This window comes from Hylaeus anthracinus, unplaced genomic scaffold (genome assembly GCF_026225885.1).
Source record: "Hylaeus anthracinus isolate JK02 unplaced genomic scaffold, UHH_iyHylAnth1.0_haploid 12000, whole genome shotgun sequence".
In the NCBI taxonomy this organism is placed as follows: domain Eukaryota; kingdom Metazoa; phylum Arthropoda; class Insecta; order Hymenoptera; family Colletidae; genus Hylaeus; species Hylaeus anthracinus.
Genome location: NW_026534347.1, coordinates 2,386,240 through 2,404,115, shown reverse-complemented (window position 1 = coordinate 2,404,115; position 17,876 = coordinate 2,386,240). Strand labels below are relative to the sequence as shown.

The 17,876-nt window shown below is 40.9% G+C and overlaps 2 protein-coding genes across 3 annotated transcripts in view; both read right to left on the bottom strand.

The window, feature by feature from the left end:
- Window positions 1–11,822, bottom strand: LOC128890230 (arginine kinase-like). The gene is made up of 4 exons (XM_054148545.1): window positions 11,307–11,822; window positions 10,079–10,244; window positions 4,311–4,612; window positions 1–631 (listed from the first exon to the last, which is right to left on the bottom strand). The coding sequence occupies exons 1-4, from the start codon at window positions 11,820–11,822 to the stop codon at window positions 467–469; spliced, it is 1,149 nt and encodes a 382-aa protein (XP_054004520.1). The 3' UTR covers window positions 1–466.
- A 4,758-nt stretch (window positions 11,823–16,580) lies between these two features.
- LOC128890226 (leucine-rich repeat-containing protein 4C-like) overlaps window positions 16,581–17,876 on the bottom strand; it is a 69,095-nt gene continuing 67,799 nt past the window's right edge. For both annotated transcript variants that reach the window (XR_008460591.1, XM_054148539.1), the window contains exon 2: window positions 16,581–17,201. The gene's annotated coding sequence lies outside the window, so the exon portion shown is untranslated. The remainder of the gene's footprint in view (window positions 17,202–17,876) is intronic.

The following is a 17,876-nucleotide window of genomic DNA, read 5'->3' as shown; positions in this document are numbered from 1 at the left end:
CGATTCACCACACCTAATAATAATCATATTTATTCATCAGTTACACCAAATTTATCAAACCCGCTCGGTTATTTCGCACCGCGCGGCTACGTTCGGGTAATACAATCATTTTCAGCGTATAATGCCCCGACGAAGAGGGCGAAACTCCATAACAACAATATCCAGGTGGAACAATAACAAATTGATATTTCCTCGGACCGAATCCGAGAGAGATAATGCGGCAGACGTTTCGAGCATCGGTCTAACTTCTAACTTGTCGATAAGTTCGCTTCGAAACAACCGGCGCTTCGCCTCGCTTGGCCGTAACGGCGGCATGTTGACGGCGCGACGGAAACGTTAAGCGATAAAACTTTCAGATATTTCGATTATAGAAAGAATTACAAGAACAATGGTATCGAAACGAGCGGTAATCGATGAAACACTTCGCGGTTCGACGCTGCGAGCCACTTGAAAACGGCGCTGCGCATTACGACTCCCTCTCCTCCAGTTGTTTCTCCTGTTTGATCAGCTCGAGTACACCGTTTCTCATCTCGAAAACCACTTCTCGCTCGGTCAGACCCAGCCGTCGTTTGTTGCTGATATCGTACACCCCTCCCTCGCTCTCGGTGTGCTCACCCCTGGTGCCACGAATCTGAATAATTTACGCACGGTTAGTTTCCCGACCGCCATTTTTAACCATCACTGAAAAAAAGATATAAAATTCCGAAAATTATTTTTTGTTTTGTACTTTGGTCGGGACCTGGCTTGTTCTCGTTCATTTTGATCGATTTAATATATTATATGGTGTCGGTGCTTAAACATCTACTACAAAATTATTAGTCGCTTTCTTCAATTACAATTTAGAAATCGAAGTACATTTTTTAAATGAAACGCAGTGAGAATAGTAAATGCAGTAAATATATTAATTTATAAATTCTTTCTAGAATGAAAGTATACTCGAACAAAAAATTCCTCTTTAGTCTCAAATAACTCCGCTTCATGCAAACACCTTTCAAAACGGAAAAAGTGCATTGCTACCTGCACTGCTATCCTACAGTTTAAAGCGGAATAACCATGCCTATCTATTAAAGCATCGTATAACGTTCTACGCAACTATCCCATAATGCTTGATACACAATTTCGTGCGCAAGATGTCCGAGAATTGAATTCGCCGCCTGGACGCGGTAAACGACAGAATTTTCGCGGTGGCCTGATAATTTCGGTTTAATGTATTTGTTATCGTGACCGTGGCGCGTCGAAAATACACGCAAATTAAATACGGTGAAATTATTATCGAGGGACCGTTCGCGATTCCGCGTTTTGCTGAATGGTTTAACGCGCAATTGACTAAATATACATTCCCTTCGGGCGTTCAGCTTTTATTCTTCAAACCGGAGAATGAAAATTTTGTAATCGACGATTCGATTATTATTTGAAAACTCGATAAAGCCGACGGAAGCGACATGATAAATCCGATTACACGTCTGAATATCGCGGCGCGTCATTAAAAATGTTAGTTCGGTTACACGTATGCGTGTTGAATAAACGAATTTCAATGGTATCAATAAATTCAATCATCCAGCACAGGATTCTTTGTAATAGAGTAAGAGAATTCAATTCATTCATAGATAACGAATAGCGATTGATTCGCGACACTTGGTTACATTATTCAGTCGTCCATTGTGAGATATTTCCTTGCATACTTCCAATTTCTTCAACGAACGAGAAGAATCCACTTTCATATTTTTCAAGTCCTGATGTGGTATATTTATTCAATCGAGAATTTTACCCTGGGTCGAGTAATCCCAGAGAAATTGAAATAAAAGCTCCCCAGGAAGTAAATCTGATGTCAGTGCTTTAGACTTCATATTTTATTGAAAGTTCAGGCCACAGTTTCAACAATAGACTCGTTCACTTTAACTGACCACGTTCGAACGATATCTGCAAACGTTCTGTAACATTCACCGAATGTTTGAAAATTATTATTCTCGTCGTTATCGACACACTCTAGCACTAAAAGTTTAAATCACGTCGACTCGGATTGAATCGAAACAGTTCGGTTAATCGTATCCGGATTTATTTTAATTCCGGAAGTTAAACTGATTAATTTCAATTAAATATGATTCCGATTCAGGAGAAAATCTCTACAGTCCATAGAAACACACGTGCGTGGTATATCACACGCGAGCAACGAACTTGCGCAGAGAAATTGCTCGACACGCGTCACTTTTTCTGGAAATATTTAACGTACAGTGTCAACTGTATTTTGTCGCTTTTAATAGCATTATAATTCCGCGCAGAGCGATGGTAAAATTCAATGAAAACGCCGCGTCAAGTAAAAAAAAAAAAAAAGGTGTCCTGCACGCCCACGCGTAATAAAATCGTATATTTTAGTTTTGTGTATTTTGTCCGCAAGCGGCGAAGATCCAGTTCAAATATTTTCCTTGCAAGCAGGATATTCACTGTTCGCGGTTTTGTACGCTCAGTTTGTAACGATAGTGTATAATGTATACGCTTGGGATTTGTCGAAGCATCAGCGATGCTTTCAGTCAATAATGCCAAGATATACATGCTTCGTGCATGAACGGTTACTATTAATTTCGTTTTCGTGACTTGTTACGCGCGACGCATTAAGTTTTTAACAGGGGCAACGTTTGACATTGATGACGATGAAAATTGGAAATTTAAATAAATTACTCGGTTATGATTTATTTATGTTCTCGTGGGCGGGCGCATTGCAAATCACTTAATCGAAAATCACTTGCAAATTTGTATCAATATTTATCAATTTCATCAAATCTCCACCTACAAAGGAAACTGTCGATACTCTATCCTGGAGTTTCCATCGAATTTTCCAAACAATTTTGCGACAATCGTATCTGGCCAAATTCGAAGGGTGTGTCGAAAATAGAGGTGTCTGGTACTCGAATTTATTTTTGCTATCGCTTGCCATTTGAATACCGCTTCATTATTGTAAGAATTTTTTTATGAAATTTTTTTATAGAATTTTTTTGTTTCCTTTCTATTTTTTGTCGAAGAATTTTTTACTGGCACGATGACCTAAAAATTAGGAAAAATATTAATATACGCATAATTAACGAAAAAGGTTCTCTTAATCCGCGACACTGTTAATGCATCAGATTTTGCAACTTTAATCATTTTTGGGATGTTAAACGTCACACTTTCGGTCGGATTAAAGCGGATCGATGTTGTATAATTTCACGTTCGACGCGCACGCTTTAATTCGAAGTAATATCATACGTGCATAACCATTTTGGAAGTGATGCTACATGCTGTTTCAAGCTATGTATAATAAATGCTAATTACTGACAATGTAAACAATAATCACCGATTCCCGATCGTACGTTCGGTCCAACCTCGAAATTGCTTTAAACTAAAAGAACGTTCTCGTTGAAATAAACACACGCGGATAACCATCGTCTGATTGTTAGAATAAATATCAATTCTGACGAAACAATAATTTGCCGCCCACTGGTTTCGGATTAGCAATAACAAACCACAAATGCCTATAAAGCGTGTCATTTATTGCCCTGTGCGGAATTTAGATTTCTTCCTGTCACGCGACAATCAACCCTTCTATCGCTGAAGTAACACCGGCAGGAAATAATGCTAGGAAGAAAACGTCTGCGGAGAATTAATTTAACAATTCATTCTTGAACAATATCGCGTATCGATAAATGTAAAGACAATGGATAATGAAGTTGTAAGCCCTAGAAAATTTTCCGCGAAAGCTAACAAGTTTATGTACCCGGTGTTTTCTCCGACTTGAGCATCTGGTATTCTGGAATAATATTGTTAAAAAACACAGCGCAGGATCGAGAAACATATGCCTCGCCTCGCGATACCCTCTGGGTTAGTTCTCTTGAAGTATACTGCACACTTTTAAGCATCGTTGAACGTTACTCGAATAAATTTGTATTCGCCCAAATCGATGGTATTTGTTTCGAGCGACAGTTTGTCCCATATTAATTACTCGACATGAGGAAACGTTTGGATGAATCAAACAATGTACATGAAATTTTAAAGAATTTAGAAGGAAATGTGAATATTATACTGTGATCGATTAAATGTCCACGTATCTTTCGTTTCACAAATAACTCAGTTCCAGAATATGCATAGGGTTTTCCGAATAGAATATGCAAGTACTATCAATCACAGCTTACACTCTCTGAGTTGAAGAAAATTGTAGGTTTCTTGCAATCAGGTGCTACACAAGATGCCAACAGGAGTCACACTTTCAAAGAATACAGTTCATAAGGATCCAAATTAATAAATAAGTAACACAAAGAGTGACCAGAGGTCTTTCTCACCTGCAGGTTGTACATGGTCGCGATTTCCTCGAATTTCGGAAAATCGGCGCTGAGTTTCGGCAGGCGAATGTGAACCGAGGCTCGGATGGTCGTTCCCAGGTTTGTGGGACAGAAGGTGAGGTAGCCGAGTCTTCGGTGACGCGAGAATTTCAGTTTCTTCCCGACTTCGGTAACCGCTTTAACAAGCCTCGCGTACACGGACGACAGGTTCCCACCCTTTTCCATCGATATCAGACGCATGTGATCCTCCTCGTTGCACCAGACGAGAAAAGTTTTCGCCTCGTTAAAATATATTCCTCTGCCTGGAAAACCGATACAGTTAGCGAGGCGCGGGCCGAAAGGGGCGTCGAGGAGTTATTTCTTTTCGTTAAACTTTCAGAGACCGAGCCACCGTCCCAGAACCGTAAATCTTCGTTAGGTATTCAATGTGTCGTCGCGTACTGCATTTTTGGGGATCCCCATGGAAATTAGGAATAGTTTTACGTTCGGAAACGGGAACTAATAGGTGGAATTATGTCTTCTTCGTCGCGAGGGACAATCGACGTACTACTGTGATCGCTTTAACATTGATTTTCGATCGTAGCAACACTGTCTCGAAGTGGTATGCTTAGAGAACGAAGGAAAAGGAAAATAGAACTCCCTCTGTCAAAAGACAATTGAAATCGACAAGTTCCTAGAGCAGAATTCTCAGGACGTTTCACTGTGATCGCTCCTGGCACTGATTTTCGATCGTATCAACATAGTCTTGAAGTGATATACCTAGAGAACGAGGGAAGAGGAGAATATAACTCCCTCTATCAAAGGACAATTGAGATCAAGCTGTTCCCAGAAAAGAGTACCTTACTACCATAAAATATGCAGAATGGCCTACATGACTCTTTACAACTCGATATCTCGGAAACTACCTCATCGATTTTAACCATTAAGGTCTTGAATTAAATTCAAATGCTTAAGTTTTCATTCCTCCCCAGCAACCATTCAGCAGTTCAACCCTTCTTTGCGTTTTCGACGCACCCGTTATGGAACAAATTGCATAAGTAAATCTTGCACCGATGCAAACGTAATCGAAAGGCAGTACGCCGACTATGCGTATCGCGTCGACTATGTTTCTATTCGCCCCGAGCAACACGGAATTGAATTATTAATGCTCCGCTCTGGTTGTGACATACGCGCGCGTATACCAAGACATATATAGCACGTACGTTCACTTGAAACGAAGGAGCACTGTAAAGGCTCTGAAGTTCTCCCAAACGTGAACCTTTCTATGTTAATTTTAAAAACATCACCAGTCCTCCAGTGACCAGTAAAACCGCCAACATCGAAAGTTTGTATTTTTTAAACAATTTTTTAAACAATTTTAGAAACTGTAAAACGATGACTTGAACCTCCCTCCCCTATTTTCAAACGTGAACAGTGATTATATGTATTTCAATTCGTACGAAATCCCTGACATCGAGCGCAGAAATGATCGATTTGGCGTCAACTGACCCGTGCGCCAGAACGGAAAGTCCGAATTTTTATTTTTCAATGGTGGGATCCGACTTTTGATATTTTTCATAAAAAGTGACAGGCGTGCGCCATGAAAAGCAGAGTAAAGGCATTTCGCAAATACGGAATTAACCTTTGGGGTAAATGTTATATCGCTTAACCAGTCGCGACGAGATAACCCTCTTGTTACTTGGGTTCCAGAATCTTCTTTAGGGAATAACATTATCCTCGGACATCGAACATAAAGCGATAGTCGAATCGTTAAGAAGAAAATTTCGGCTTGCAAAGTTCTTCGTACCGTGACGTAGCAGAGGATAATCCAGGGACTTGAAAGATTGATGAAGCGAAGATTCAAAGGACAATTGGACGAAGAACGGAATATTGGATGAAACTTCGTTGGTATACGATTTCATGAAATCTTGACGGAAAGGAATTTGTAGAGAGCTCAGTAAAATGCGATCATTTACGTTAATAAAAAGACAAGTTGATCGTATAAATCGATAATAGAACATTCGATCATTCTGGTCAAACAGGTTCCTTGCTGTATAATATAACAATTCTCTTTAAATTACCTCCTTAGTGGCTGTTTTTGTTAACAATGTTAGTTGCGCAAGATTATTAAGGCAGTTTGTCGCGCAAATTCGTACACGTCTCTGAATTTACGAATTACCAAGCTTGAGGCTTAGAATCTCATTACTTCACACTCGTGAACTCAAACAAAGGTCTCAGAAACATTAATCCATGGTTAACCCAAATGCCCACAAACTGTTTATATTTAAACAAAGCCAAGATCCGTTAGGCTTATCCCGTAAACGACCCTTGCGCGAAACTTTGTCTTCAATCTCCAAACAATAACAAGCACAATCGGCCAAGTTAAATTTTAAGACGTTATTCAGACGTGTAATTCTCTTATCTCGGTATTTCAAATTTCAAACTTGACTACAATAAAATAATTCCTTAAGTTGTAGCGAGGATTAGGGTTTCTATCTCCGTCGTTTATCATCTTTAATTCTACGTGCTCCTATTGAACTAAACCGAACGCGTTATTACAAATTATATTGTCAATTCATTAATGTACTTCTGTTAACTCGTAGAAAACTCATTTATCTAATTGCTTCATTTGCCCAATGGGTTCCAAATGGCGAGAAACTGTTTAAAAATGCATAGCTAGTTTCTCTGTGATGTCTCGCGCAGTTTCTCGTACGCCCGACTCAACTGAAGCTTTAATCCATCCTAATCTATGATTTTTTCGAGCTTAACTCCAAACACCCAGTTCCATCATAAATTAGTTCATTTATTCGCGATGAACAGATGTCGCGAATCGCGTTAAACCGTCGATTCATCTCGGTATAACCAACGCAAACTCTGCTGCATTATGTCCAAGCCACTGTCAACTTCCAAACATTTTAGATGAGCTCAAACCAATTTTATTAACAAATCTAATGGTGCTTTTAAAAGCAGCCCCGATGCATAATTTAATTTAACTCGCCACTGGTGACATTTCCTGATGATTTTCATTTATAAAATTATACCCGAATATTCCACTCCGCAAAATCCGCCACTTCACGTGCAGTAACATGATATCAAAATTCGGATATTATATAATTATCCGTCGACCGATTTCACCGAAACGCGAATTTGTCTCGTAAATGCGCAAGGTCACCGAACGTGTGTTAATCTCGTTTCTTATTTGCACTTAGTCGCACTGACTTTTAGATGTCAAACGTTCGAATTCGATCTAGACTATTTTAGTATAATCGATTATTTAAAATAGGTAATAAGTTCGCCAAATTTCAAATCGTTTCATTCATTTTCATCGGGGTTAACGAAAAAGAAAAGCTCAAATGTTACAGGAATATTTTCTTATGTATTTGCAAGGTATTTAAAGGGTACGTAACAATCGTTAAAATAAGGACCACCCTAATATATACATATATACTCTTTCAGCGTTTGGTTTCCAATTTTATTTGACAAATACGGCAAACTTTTTGGGACGGCCTAATGACAAGCAACGTCAGCTAGTAACGAAAGCCAGCTGTTATTAGAGCAGATCAAAGAAACAAAAGCGACGGTTTCCCCGTACACGGCAATCGGAACCAGAGAACGGAATGTTCAATTATATCCGTTTGAAGCTCTATGGAAAAGCTGGTAGCATAACTATTTCTTGTACTGGTAAAACGAATGCTCGATAAATTGCGACGTTCAAAGACGGGGGCCCAGAAGTCAAAGGAACTGGTAAGCACCGAAAGAAGGGAAAATGCGAAATAAAAGAAATTATAATAGCGGAGAAAAGATTGCGACGAGGGTTGGGAATTTAACGATACGTCGGATCGATAAATATCAGATCGAACTGTATCGGCGATCTACTTCTTTAGGTTCGTTGTACGTGAATTTTTAAGCTGAAAGATTTTTAGATAAATTTCTTTGGACTCTTCACAAAAGGTTGCAATTTGCATTTGCAAGAAATTCTTTGAAACGGATACGTTAATCTCGAAGCGAAGCATCCTTCGTTCCTAAACAAGACACTTTAAGAAGATGTATTTTATTCGTCGTTTAGTGTTTTTGAATGGAGGGCAACGAGTCCTTTGGCTACCTTCGAAAACTCTCTTCAAACGGTTGGCTCTCTCTTGAACAGGTCCTAAGCTCTTTAATATCCTTTAACCCTTTTGAGCCGTTTAATCTCAGCAGTAAAGAGATTTCGCAAGGCCATCGTGATGAAAATCACTAATGCAAATTCACTTAATCACGTGACCCTTAGCCGGCTTTCTGGCGTACTATGAAACCACAAGGCAGCCATTGGTTGCGATATTCTCGAGTTCGCGTTTCGACTAGAGATCCCACGCGCGTTTAGAACCGTAAGAAATAGATTATTTCGAAAATACACAGTCGCTTTCAGTCCAATATTCATTCCTGAAAATGATCCTGGGTGTCCACTGTTTCTGTCGAGGAAATCAAGTATAAAAATCGACGAGCAGCAGACGCAATCGTAACCCCCATCGCCTAACCGTTTCGCTAACCTGTCTTTCGCCGAATGTACTTTAATCCTAGAAACTTTCGGCTTAATCTTCGTTTAAACTTGAACCCCCAATTTCGGCCGTTTGGCTTACCGGGGATTAATGTTTTCAAACGAGCTGAAGGAACTCCATGGCATTGTAATTGAATGTTTTACGTAAGCTCTGGCCAACTGAAACTAGTTTAACCACCGAGCAAATTAAACCAGAGTCTGACTCGAAAAATTCACTGGCGCGAAACGAATATTTTCACTTCGAAATTGAAGATGCATTTGCGTCATATTTCTATGAACAGCATTGTTCCTCAAGTTGATGTGCTTTCTGTCCCTCTGTTTAACTCGGAAATGAGTGACAGAACTCTTCACGAAGGAACTAAAAAAATTAATTCCAAAGATGTAGAAATTTTCACGGGTCTCCTCTCAGCCAACGTGTAAAACTTGCTCGAAATAAATAAATTAACCCTGCAGTGTGTGTGTGTGTGTGCGCGCGACTCTCGCAATCCGATTGGACCAGCATCAACAGTTTGCTTTACAAAAACCAATTTGTTCCCGATGAACCTTTCGCTCCGTCGTCGAATGGAACACGCGTGAACAAAGCAAAATTTAAATCCACGATTAAGATGGATTTTGAAACAGATTTGATACACGAACTTCCTCCTATGGAGACGCGTTCATTCATTTCCGCGAAAGCTGTGACAACTACCTTTTCCGCGTCTCGTTGCAAACGTACCAACTACGTTGAAAAGAGTGGCATTTAATCCCGTTAGAGTTTTACGGATTTTCCGTTAATAATACATAGTTCACGGAAGCAGGAACAAAGGGACAATTAACTTCAGCACGATCGAAGCGCGAACGCCCAGTCAAAGAGAATGTCGGGGCCAGAGGTTGCCAACCTTAACCGAACACCAACAATCGCATCAATATTACTCGAAAACCACAAAATTGCCACGATTTTCATATGAAAAATTACTACCGACTCCCACCGTGCCAGTTAAAAGTAATTTCAAGTTCGAAGCCGTTAACACAGATTAGGGTGACTCCCTTCGAACACAGATTAGGGTGACTCGGTTGGACGAACAGTTTAAACTTATTTCAGATTCGGACGGTTGAATTCAATCTATAGTTTATGAAACACGCGCCGAGGCGATTGAAATCACTATCGATACGGCTGGAAAATCCGTGGAATGATAAATTTCGAATAGTTTTACGATCGAGCAGTTAAAGTTTTGACGAAAGTTAGCGACCGAAGAGAGGCTCGATCATTACTCACCAGCTGGCCAGAACCTATTGGAGTTGGCCGCCTCGAGGAATCGATCGCCCTCTTTGAAGAGAAAATGATCGTCTATGAGCTGCTGCTGTGTCTCTTTATCCATCGTGGCGAGCGCGTGATAAGTCCCTTTCAGTTCGCCTTCTAACGAAGTTAAGGCCTCTTGCACCTAAAAGTAAGGAAGATTCAACGGCGTAAACAGATTAGTGGAGCCATTTCAGCAGTTTGCCGGCGAATTTATATACTTCCCTTCGGTCTGGCCTCACCTGCTCGGCGACGAGACGGATAAAACGCGATTTGAAAAAGCAATTATCTCTGCTAACGGGACGAGGGGATTTCAGACCAGCAGAAATCAATTAGGTACGTGCACATTGTGCCCTGATTTAACACTTTAGAAGGAAACGAGCCGCGCAACTCGCAGGCATTCCAGCCCTTTAGTTCCCAGTCAACCTTTAAGAGGAACGCCTGTCGAGCAGAGAAGAACGCAAACGTCCAGGAATTTTTTCTGACGTTACTAGATGTCTGATAAAAATATCACGCAGTTATATCGAAAGTGCGCCCGTTGGACGACATTTTTGACAATTTTCATTGAAATTTGTTGATGTAGTGGCGGGAGGAAATCTCAATGCCTGTTTGTTCCGTAAGAGTCGAAGCTGAGAACCTTCCAGCATGGAATACTCTCTGTTTAATGTACAATCAATTTTTTTAAACTCTCCGTTCTTCCTGTCTCGGTAATTTCCCTTTTAATTCCTTCGTTAATTTACATTATTGCCTGTGCAACAAAGGCTTTATTAACTCCGTCATCAAACAGAATTCCGTAAACAGAACGCTAACAAGACTCTTTGAATCCTCTGGCACGAGCTTTACGCCTTAAATCAACGATCGAGAACATAACGAAATTAATTACTCGTTGAAAATAACAACGAGAACCCGTCAAACCGCACACAGTTCTGAATGGACCTTGCGAACTCTCTCGTTTTCAAATTCCAAATCCGAATACATTTCTACAAATTATTACAGCCACTTCTATAATCAAAAAAGAAACAACAAAAAAATACATTGCTGTGATTCGATTTTAAGATGCAAAAATTTTCTCCACGGACCGGAAAAGGTCCCGTAAACGATCTTTCTTCCCGTACGATCATACAGGCATAAAAAGCCGATCCCACCCCCGATGGCATCGAATGCTTCGTTCATATTACAATCGGCTTTTCAATCTTTCTACATATACCTCTCTCTCCAGGTCTATATAGTGAGCCTCAGTCATGGTGGGATTCAACGGATATCCCTCGATCGACCTGGCGCAACGAATCCTCGTCGAGATCACGTACTTTCCATCGGGATCGAGATCACCGAGCTCTTCGGGCGTTCCCCAGTCCAGCTCGGGGTGAACGTCGTCATGGGCGAAATTAACGTGATATTCCTCGATCACTGGGCCGAAGAGCTCCTTGAAGACGTCGTAGGCCTGTTGATCGGCTGCGTAAATACCTACGTGGGAATCCGGATTCCTCAAACCCGACTGAATCACGTCCATCAGAGTGGATCCGTTGCTGGTCACGCGCGTCTTCAAGTTATCGAAGACCGCCTGGCTCAAGTGTTTCTTCAACAGAGACGAGCTATCGATCTTCGTGTACTCGGCGTAGGCCTCCTCGAGGGCCTTCACTCTCTCGTCGCTTGTACTCATGAAGCCAGGCATCGTCGACGCCTTCTGCTTCTTTTCACAAGCGCACAGACGCTTGTCGCACATTTTCCTTGGCGCTCCTCTTCCTCTTCCGTGTTGTCTACTCTGGGGCTCTGTCTGGAGACTGGAAAAGCGAGTAACGATCGTTGCGAAATTATTTTCACGCGAAGCTTTGCGTAGGGCAGCTCCCTTGGCCACGACAGCTTTCGTAAGTCGAAGCATCGTGGATTAGGTTCGTAAGCATGTGCAAAACTCGAGTGTGCATTTGAGATTTTCTTAAAAATTGCCACGAACTTTCTGGACAATCCAGTATAAACAATCCTCGGCAATTATTCAAAAGAAAACTATCTCCGAACTCGTCACTCGTGTAAATCACGCTGGAATCACAATATATAAACGATCGAGATAGATGCAAATGTCTGTGGCAAAGATGTACAGACAGTGGAAATGGTTTCTGTCACACTGGCGTGCGTCAAAGGGTTAACATCGTTATTGCTGGAGATTTCGACTGCTGATTATTCCGCCTCTAACCTTTCGCTGGTCCCCCGTCAGAACGTCTCTATCGTTTCGCCTCGGTTTCTCCCCCGTTTCGTAGTTTTCCCTCTCCCGTCCGCGTTCCCGTGGCATCCCCCGGAGCGACGAGTTTTAATTACACATATTTTTTGTGCGAGCCGCTCTCAAGACTCGCGGTATGCGGCCAGAAGAGCCCTACACGACGGCGACGTGAATATTCTGAATTTTGACGGACGCTCGACGCTTCTGGCATAGCCATCTCGACGCCCGAGCGGCCGCGAAATCTCGTTTCCTGCTTGTCGCGAAAAAAAGTATTCGGCGCTGGCTTCAAGTTCCCGTCGCCGGGCGGAACGTAACCGAAAAGTTTGTTTCGGTAAGCACGACTTTGCGTCGCGACGGCTGCGAACGACGACCACTCGAGTACCCACCTGCCAGCGATGGGACCAATCCAACTACTCGTCGACACGTTCGGAATGAGTAAAAACAACGGTGGAAAGTTATTCGCGCGAAGGTAAATAGACTGTTTTGAGGTTGGCAGGGATTCTTCCCTTGGTCGAGGATTTTTTAATTATTTTTTCTTGGACATATACGTCTTTGACAGTATCAGAGAAGAAGAGCTAGACTTGGATACTGTGAGCCTTGAATACTTTAAAAGTAGAGCAAGGTTTAATGGTTCACCGAGGGTACGCCAATGTCAAATTAATTTTGATAACCATCTCATTGGGAAATTGCAATTCTGGAACTATTTAGTCATCGAAGACGAGTAAACAGCGATCGTCTTCGTGAAATAAAAATTCTAAGTAGGTAATACTGTCAAGAAAATCATTGTACGAATGTGACGAAACATTTTCTGATACTGCCAGAGTCGATACGGTCGCAAATGAGATCTAGACGACATAAGAACAAGGTAGCACAATGATTACACCATTAATGACTTAATCACGTTACGATTACCTGCATTGCTAATCAGTCCCGATTACTCGCCAACCGTAATCATTAATAGGTTGGTTTGATTGCACCGTAATCGTGACCGTAAATCATTAATCGGATTACATTTTGGCTCAACATTGTATTCGAAGGATCGATACAAGGGAATCAATTTCTGACGTGAATGAGTCGATAGTATCTAAACACGTTTCAGTGCCATCTCTGCCACTAGCTATCTCGCGCGATGCTGTGGGAGCCAGGGAGATTAGATTAATCTTGTTCGGTACCTGCTGAGTCGCCTTTGTTTCAAATTAATGAACTAAAGCCAGCGATAGGGCTAGCATCGTATCGACATCGTTTATACCAAATAATTATACGTACACGAGAACATCCTCCAAGTATTTGGATCGACAGATCGAAGAAAAAAACAGAAATAACTAGTACAAGAATAAATAATACAATTCTCGTAAGTTATTCATATGTCGAACTATTTTTACTAAACACACATTCGTCTCGGATTTTTCTCCCTGACATTTCCATAATTTCAAATAGTAATGGTTCGATACCACTCGTTAAATAAAGCACCGCGTGTTTCAGGTTTGACATTCTTGAAGAAGTGTTATTCGAAATCGACGATGACGCGAAGAAAATCCTTTCTATTCGCCTGATTTGGCCACGCGCGACATTTTCATCTTCCGTAGAATGAAGACGAAGCTCAAAGGAGATTTGGCACAGTTGAAGTGATTCGGGAAGAGGCGAGGATTGCGCTGAAGAGTGAGAACTTTCGGAAGGCGTTTCAACAACGACGGAATCGCTGAGACCGTTGCATCAACCCCTCTAGAGGGTTGCTGCAACTACCTTCGAATGGTCACCGCTAAATCCCAAGTTAGTCTGTTCGAAAATTTTAGGATCATTCCTTATACACAGCTCACTCGATCGAGTAATTAAAAAATCATGTCATCTGTCACGTCGAACACTAGGTTTACTAAGATTTCTTATCAAATTACTAAAGTAGCGCTTCAATAAGAAACATCGTTCTTAATCGTTTGCGTTTTATACAAAATGAACGAAAGCCTCCAACCCATTCGGAAAACCCTTTATAAGATCCACGATTAATCTTTCCACCTGCAACATTAAAAAAAGAAAAGCCCACTGAAGTTTCGCAGTTCAAGTACACACGTGAATTAGGCGTGCGATATAAAATGAAAAAGTTATCTCCTGCGGTTTATTCACCGCTCTGGCGGAACATGCTGTACGTTACGAGATTATTATCCTAAGTAATGCTGTAAGTCCTTGCACTCTACAGCAATAAAGCAACGTACGAAGGCGCGCGCGCACACGTTCCCGCATTTTGAGACGCGTTTTACGCGATATACCACGCAACGCCGATTAAGTATCGAGCCTCCGACCGTAACACCGTGCGCACGTTTATCCGCGACTTTAAGGGACCAAATTAAACATCCACATATTCCAGGAAAGATTTGCTTTAATGCGCCATCCGGGATAATTCGAGGGATTCGCCGTATTTGAATTTAAACTGTGCTCCACTGAATATAATATAATAGTCGTAGTGGCCTCATCTCCGTTGCCTGCAATTCCGAAAACGCGCACTGTCGAAATCTCGACGATTTTCTGCGATACGTGTACCACTTTCGAAACGGATACAATCAAGATCTTATTAGATCATTCGTCTCGCGATTAACACAAGTGTTAACACAATATTCCGTTCGTAAATTCAGTCCATGGAAACATGAATGAGAAATTTTTATCGCGAATACTATGGTGATGTACGAAGTTGAAATTTAAATATGTTAATGTAGATGCTTTGAAGTATGCCAAAGTACCTTTGTATCCAGAAGCTAAATTATTATATTCAGGAAGAATTTGGATAAGTGAACAAGTAATACGGAGTCGACGATAACAATTTCTTACAGGAGGAAATATTCAAGAAGGCTAAACTTATCAGTGAAGCGGTCGCGTAAGCCATGCATCTTCAAAATCGATTTTCTCGAAAACGAAGTTCCAAGGAAACGTTATTCCGCGTTTTCGATTTATTTTTGCATGCAGAGTCGCCTTCCCTTCGATTGTAGCACTAGATAGGGGTACACTGTGTGCCAGGTGCCCCCGGAAGGGCTTCGAGATTTCTCAAAATGAATAAATTTATCCCAAAATTTTCCTATGGAAAACTTAACGCGAGGAAAATCAAAAAATTGAATACTCGATTCTATCCTCCGCTTAGTAACTTACACACTTCTGAAAAATTATGATTTTATTTCGCAACACCCTGTACACGAAACAAATAAACAAAATGTAATCTAGGTCTCGCGCATCGATAATTTTCCAACGGAATCCAATCTAACAAACTCCTGATCCGTGCTCGCCGCCACATTTACATTTTTACCAACGTTCCGACATTTTTTTTTTTTGTTTTCAAACATTTTCGAATCGTCCCAGTCCCTTCCTTTTGTGCGGAATTTTTCGAAGCAAGTATTTTTCGAAATTAGAAGAACAACGTAAGCGCGACACGGAGATTTACGCGGGCTGGCGAGTGCATTGTTCAAATTGGAAATCGGTGGTTAGGCGAAAGGGAGAACAACAACTGGGACAAGTATCCATTCTTTCAGGATTTTCGTTATCCATCGCTGGTCCACGAGGGACGCTTTTATTTATGGCGTTACGAATTTGTTTTAATTTTGTTCGACGAAACGGACTTCCGACATCGTCATTCCGATACCGAACAACCATGAAATCCCGTTTCCGGCGCTAACTGTATGCCCGTGGAAATATTTAACTGCGACCGTTGGTCAAGATTTTTCGAGGGAAAAATAAACGTCACACGCTTCAACGCGAACACGTGTAACTCGAAACATATTTTCACGTCCTCCTTCAACATTTCAATTCGCGATACCTGGTTCTATGAAAAGTTTACGTCATCGATACCGTTGCCGGCATTCATAGAACGCGAAAAGAGCAAGTCGACAGAAATCGTAATACTACTAAAAATATTTAAAAGGGTGTATCTGTTATCCGCAATAAAAATAAATTTCAGTGTCCGAAAGAAGGAATTTAAAATTTGTGGTCGAACAGATGAGTATGTACTATTTTTAAATGAAAAAACCTGAATTCTGATAATATTACAGGTGATTTTGGATTTATGGAAACACAACAGGGAGAGAATTGGCATTAATAATTGGTATTATTAATTGATAAGTACGGAATGAACGACATTAATATCGCGTTGCAGAATATTAACACGCAATTATACTCGAATTAGTTTCATTACAGCTAAAATTCTGAAATAAATTAATCAGTATCGTCGATCCAATACCGTGAAATATTTCTAGTTTTAGCAGTGCATTAACTATTTACAGAAAATACCAGGACTCGAATAGAATTCTTGAAATGAAAAGGATAGGTACCGAGTTTTCATTCTATATTTATTCGTTATATATTCGATGACCCTAAAAAGTCGTCTTGATACTCGATTCGTTCCAGAGAACCCGCTTCCCCTCGCTTCTTTCTAATAACAAAAACGCAACGGTTATTTAAATTGCTAAGCCATGGTGGCCCGCCCCACATAACAATCAGGGAATAAAGGGCGAAGTGAAATTTCGCAGAAATTCGAAGAGCCAACCACGCCGTTGAAATGTTCGCTGAAAAGCAAACACTTTCCACCTTCAAAACATTTTCAATTTACGCCACAATTTACAGGGACGTCTTTTATACAGCTGCACTGTATTCCGTGGCACGGGCCTGATATCCTGACTCTCCCATTGGAACGTCCAAACGTCGCCAACAAATAGTCATGAAATTCTATTTCCGACGCCATCGGCTTAATACGGTGCGGTAGGCATTCAACAGGGACGAGATTCCAAAGAACGTGATAAGCATCTGTCCGTGGTTGATTGTGCCTCAACGTTTCCGTTCCGACGAGTCGATTCTCGATCGTTAACATATCGACTGCCACGCCAATCGTGAAAACTTCCAGCTGGATGAAACTTCATTCTGGGACAATAGAAAAGGTACACGATGCTTGTTTCGTGCTATTTTTTAAGGTCGTCATAATCACGAGTAGATCCACAGTGTAACAAGTACAATATAGGATGTACAGTAATTTAGATTTATTTTTTGACAACGCCACGTTTGTTCTTCAGAATCATTCCTTTTAGTTTCTCAAATGAAAAGCCCTGCCATGTTCGCAACGCGATTACCAGTGTATAGAAATCGATTTCATTTATCCTTTTTACTCTTGCAATACGTTCAAGAAAGTGCGGACTTCCAGGAATATTTTGAGCTTCGGGAACCGTCGAAACTCCGAAAATTACGGAAGTTATGAATTCATTCGGAAAGGTATGCTGGGTCGACGAGCGAACGCGACTAAAACTTTAATCATGTTTTTCTCGAAAGCATGTTTTTCAACCTGGTTGATAGCAAACTCGGTAAATAATTATCGTGGCGCCTTGAACTTTGGCCCCGATGCTTTCCACATAACATTATTTATCGCGGGCTGGGACACTGTATTTCTAATCTTAATTGCCTTTCTCTTGGACGTGAAAATTAATCATACTTTTCGTAATAATGGAAAATAATATTTCAGACGACATGCAAAATGTAGCATGATTTATTCTTTATAGTTATCCATATTATTGCTAATATCGCTGAAACCATAAGAGACATTTT

Excerpts from the sequence above, each read along its gene's own strand:
- LOC128890230 (XM_054148545.1), bottom strand. The coding sequence starts at position 11,822 with ATGTGCGACAAGCGTCTGTGCGCTTGTGAAAAGAAGCAGAAGGCGTCG. Across the intron at positions 10,245-11,306 it reads ATATAGACCTGGAGAGAGAG|GTGCAAGAGGCCTTAACTTC; the intron begins GTATATGTAGAA and ends CCTTACTTTTAG. Across the intron at positions 4,613-10,078 it reads CAATAGGTTCTGGCCAGCTG|GCAGAGGAATATATTTTAAC; the intron begins GTGAGTAATGAT and ends TCGGTTTTCCAG.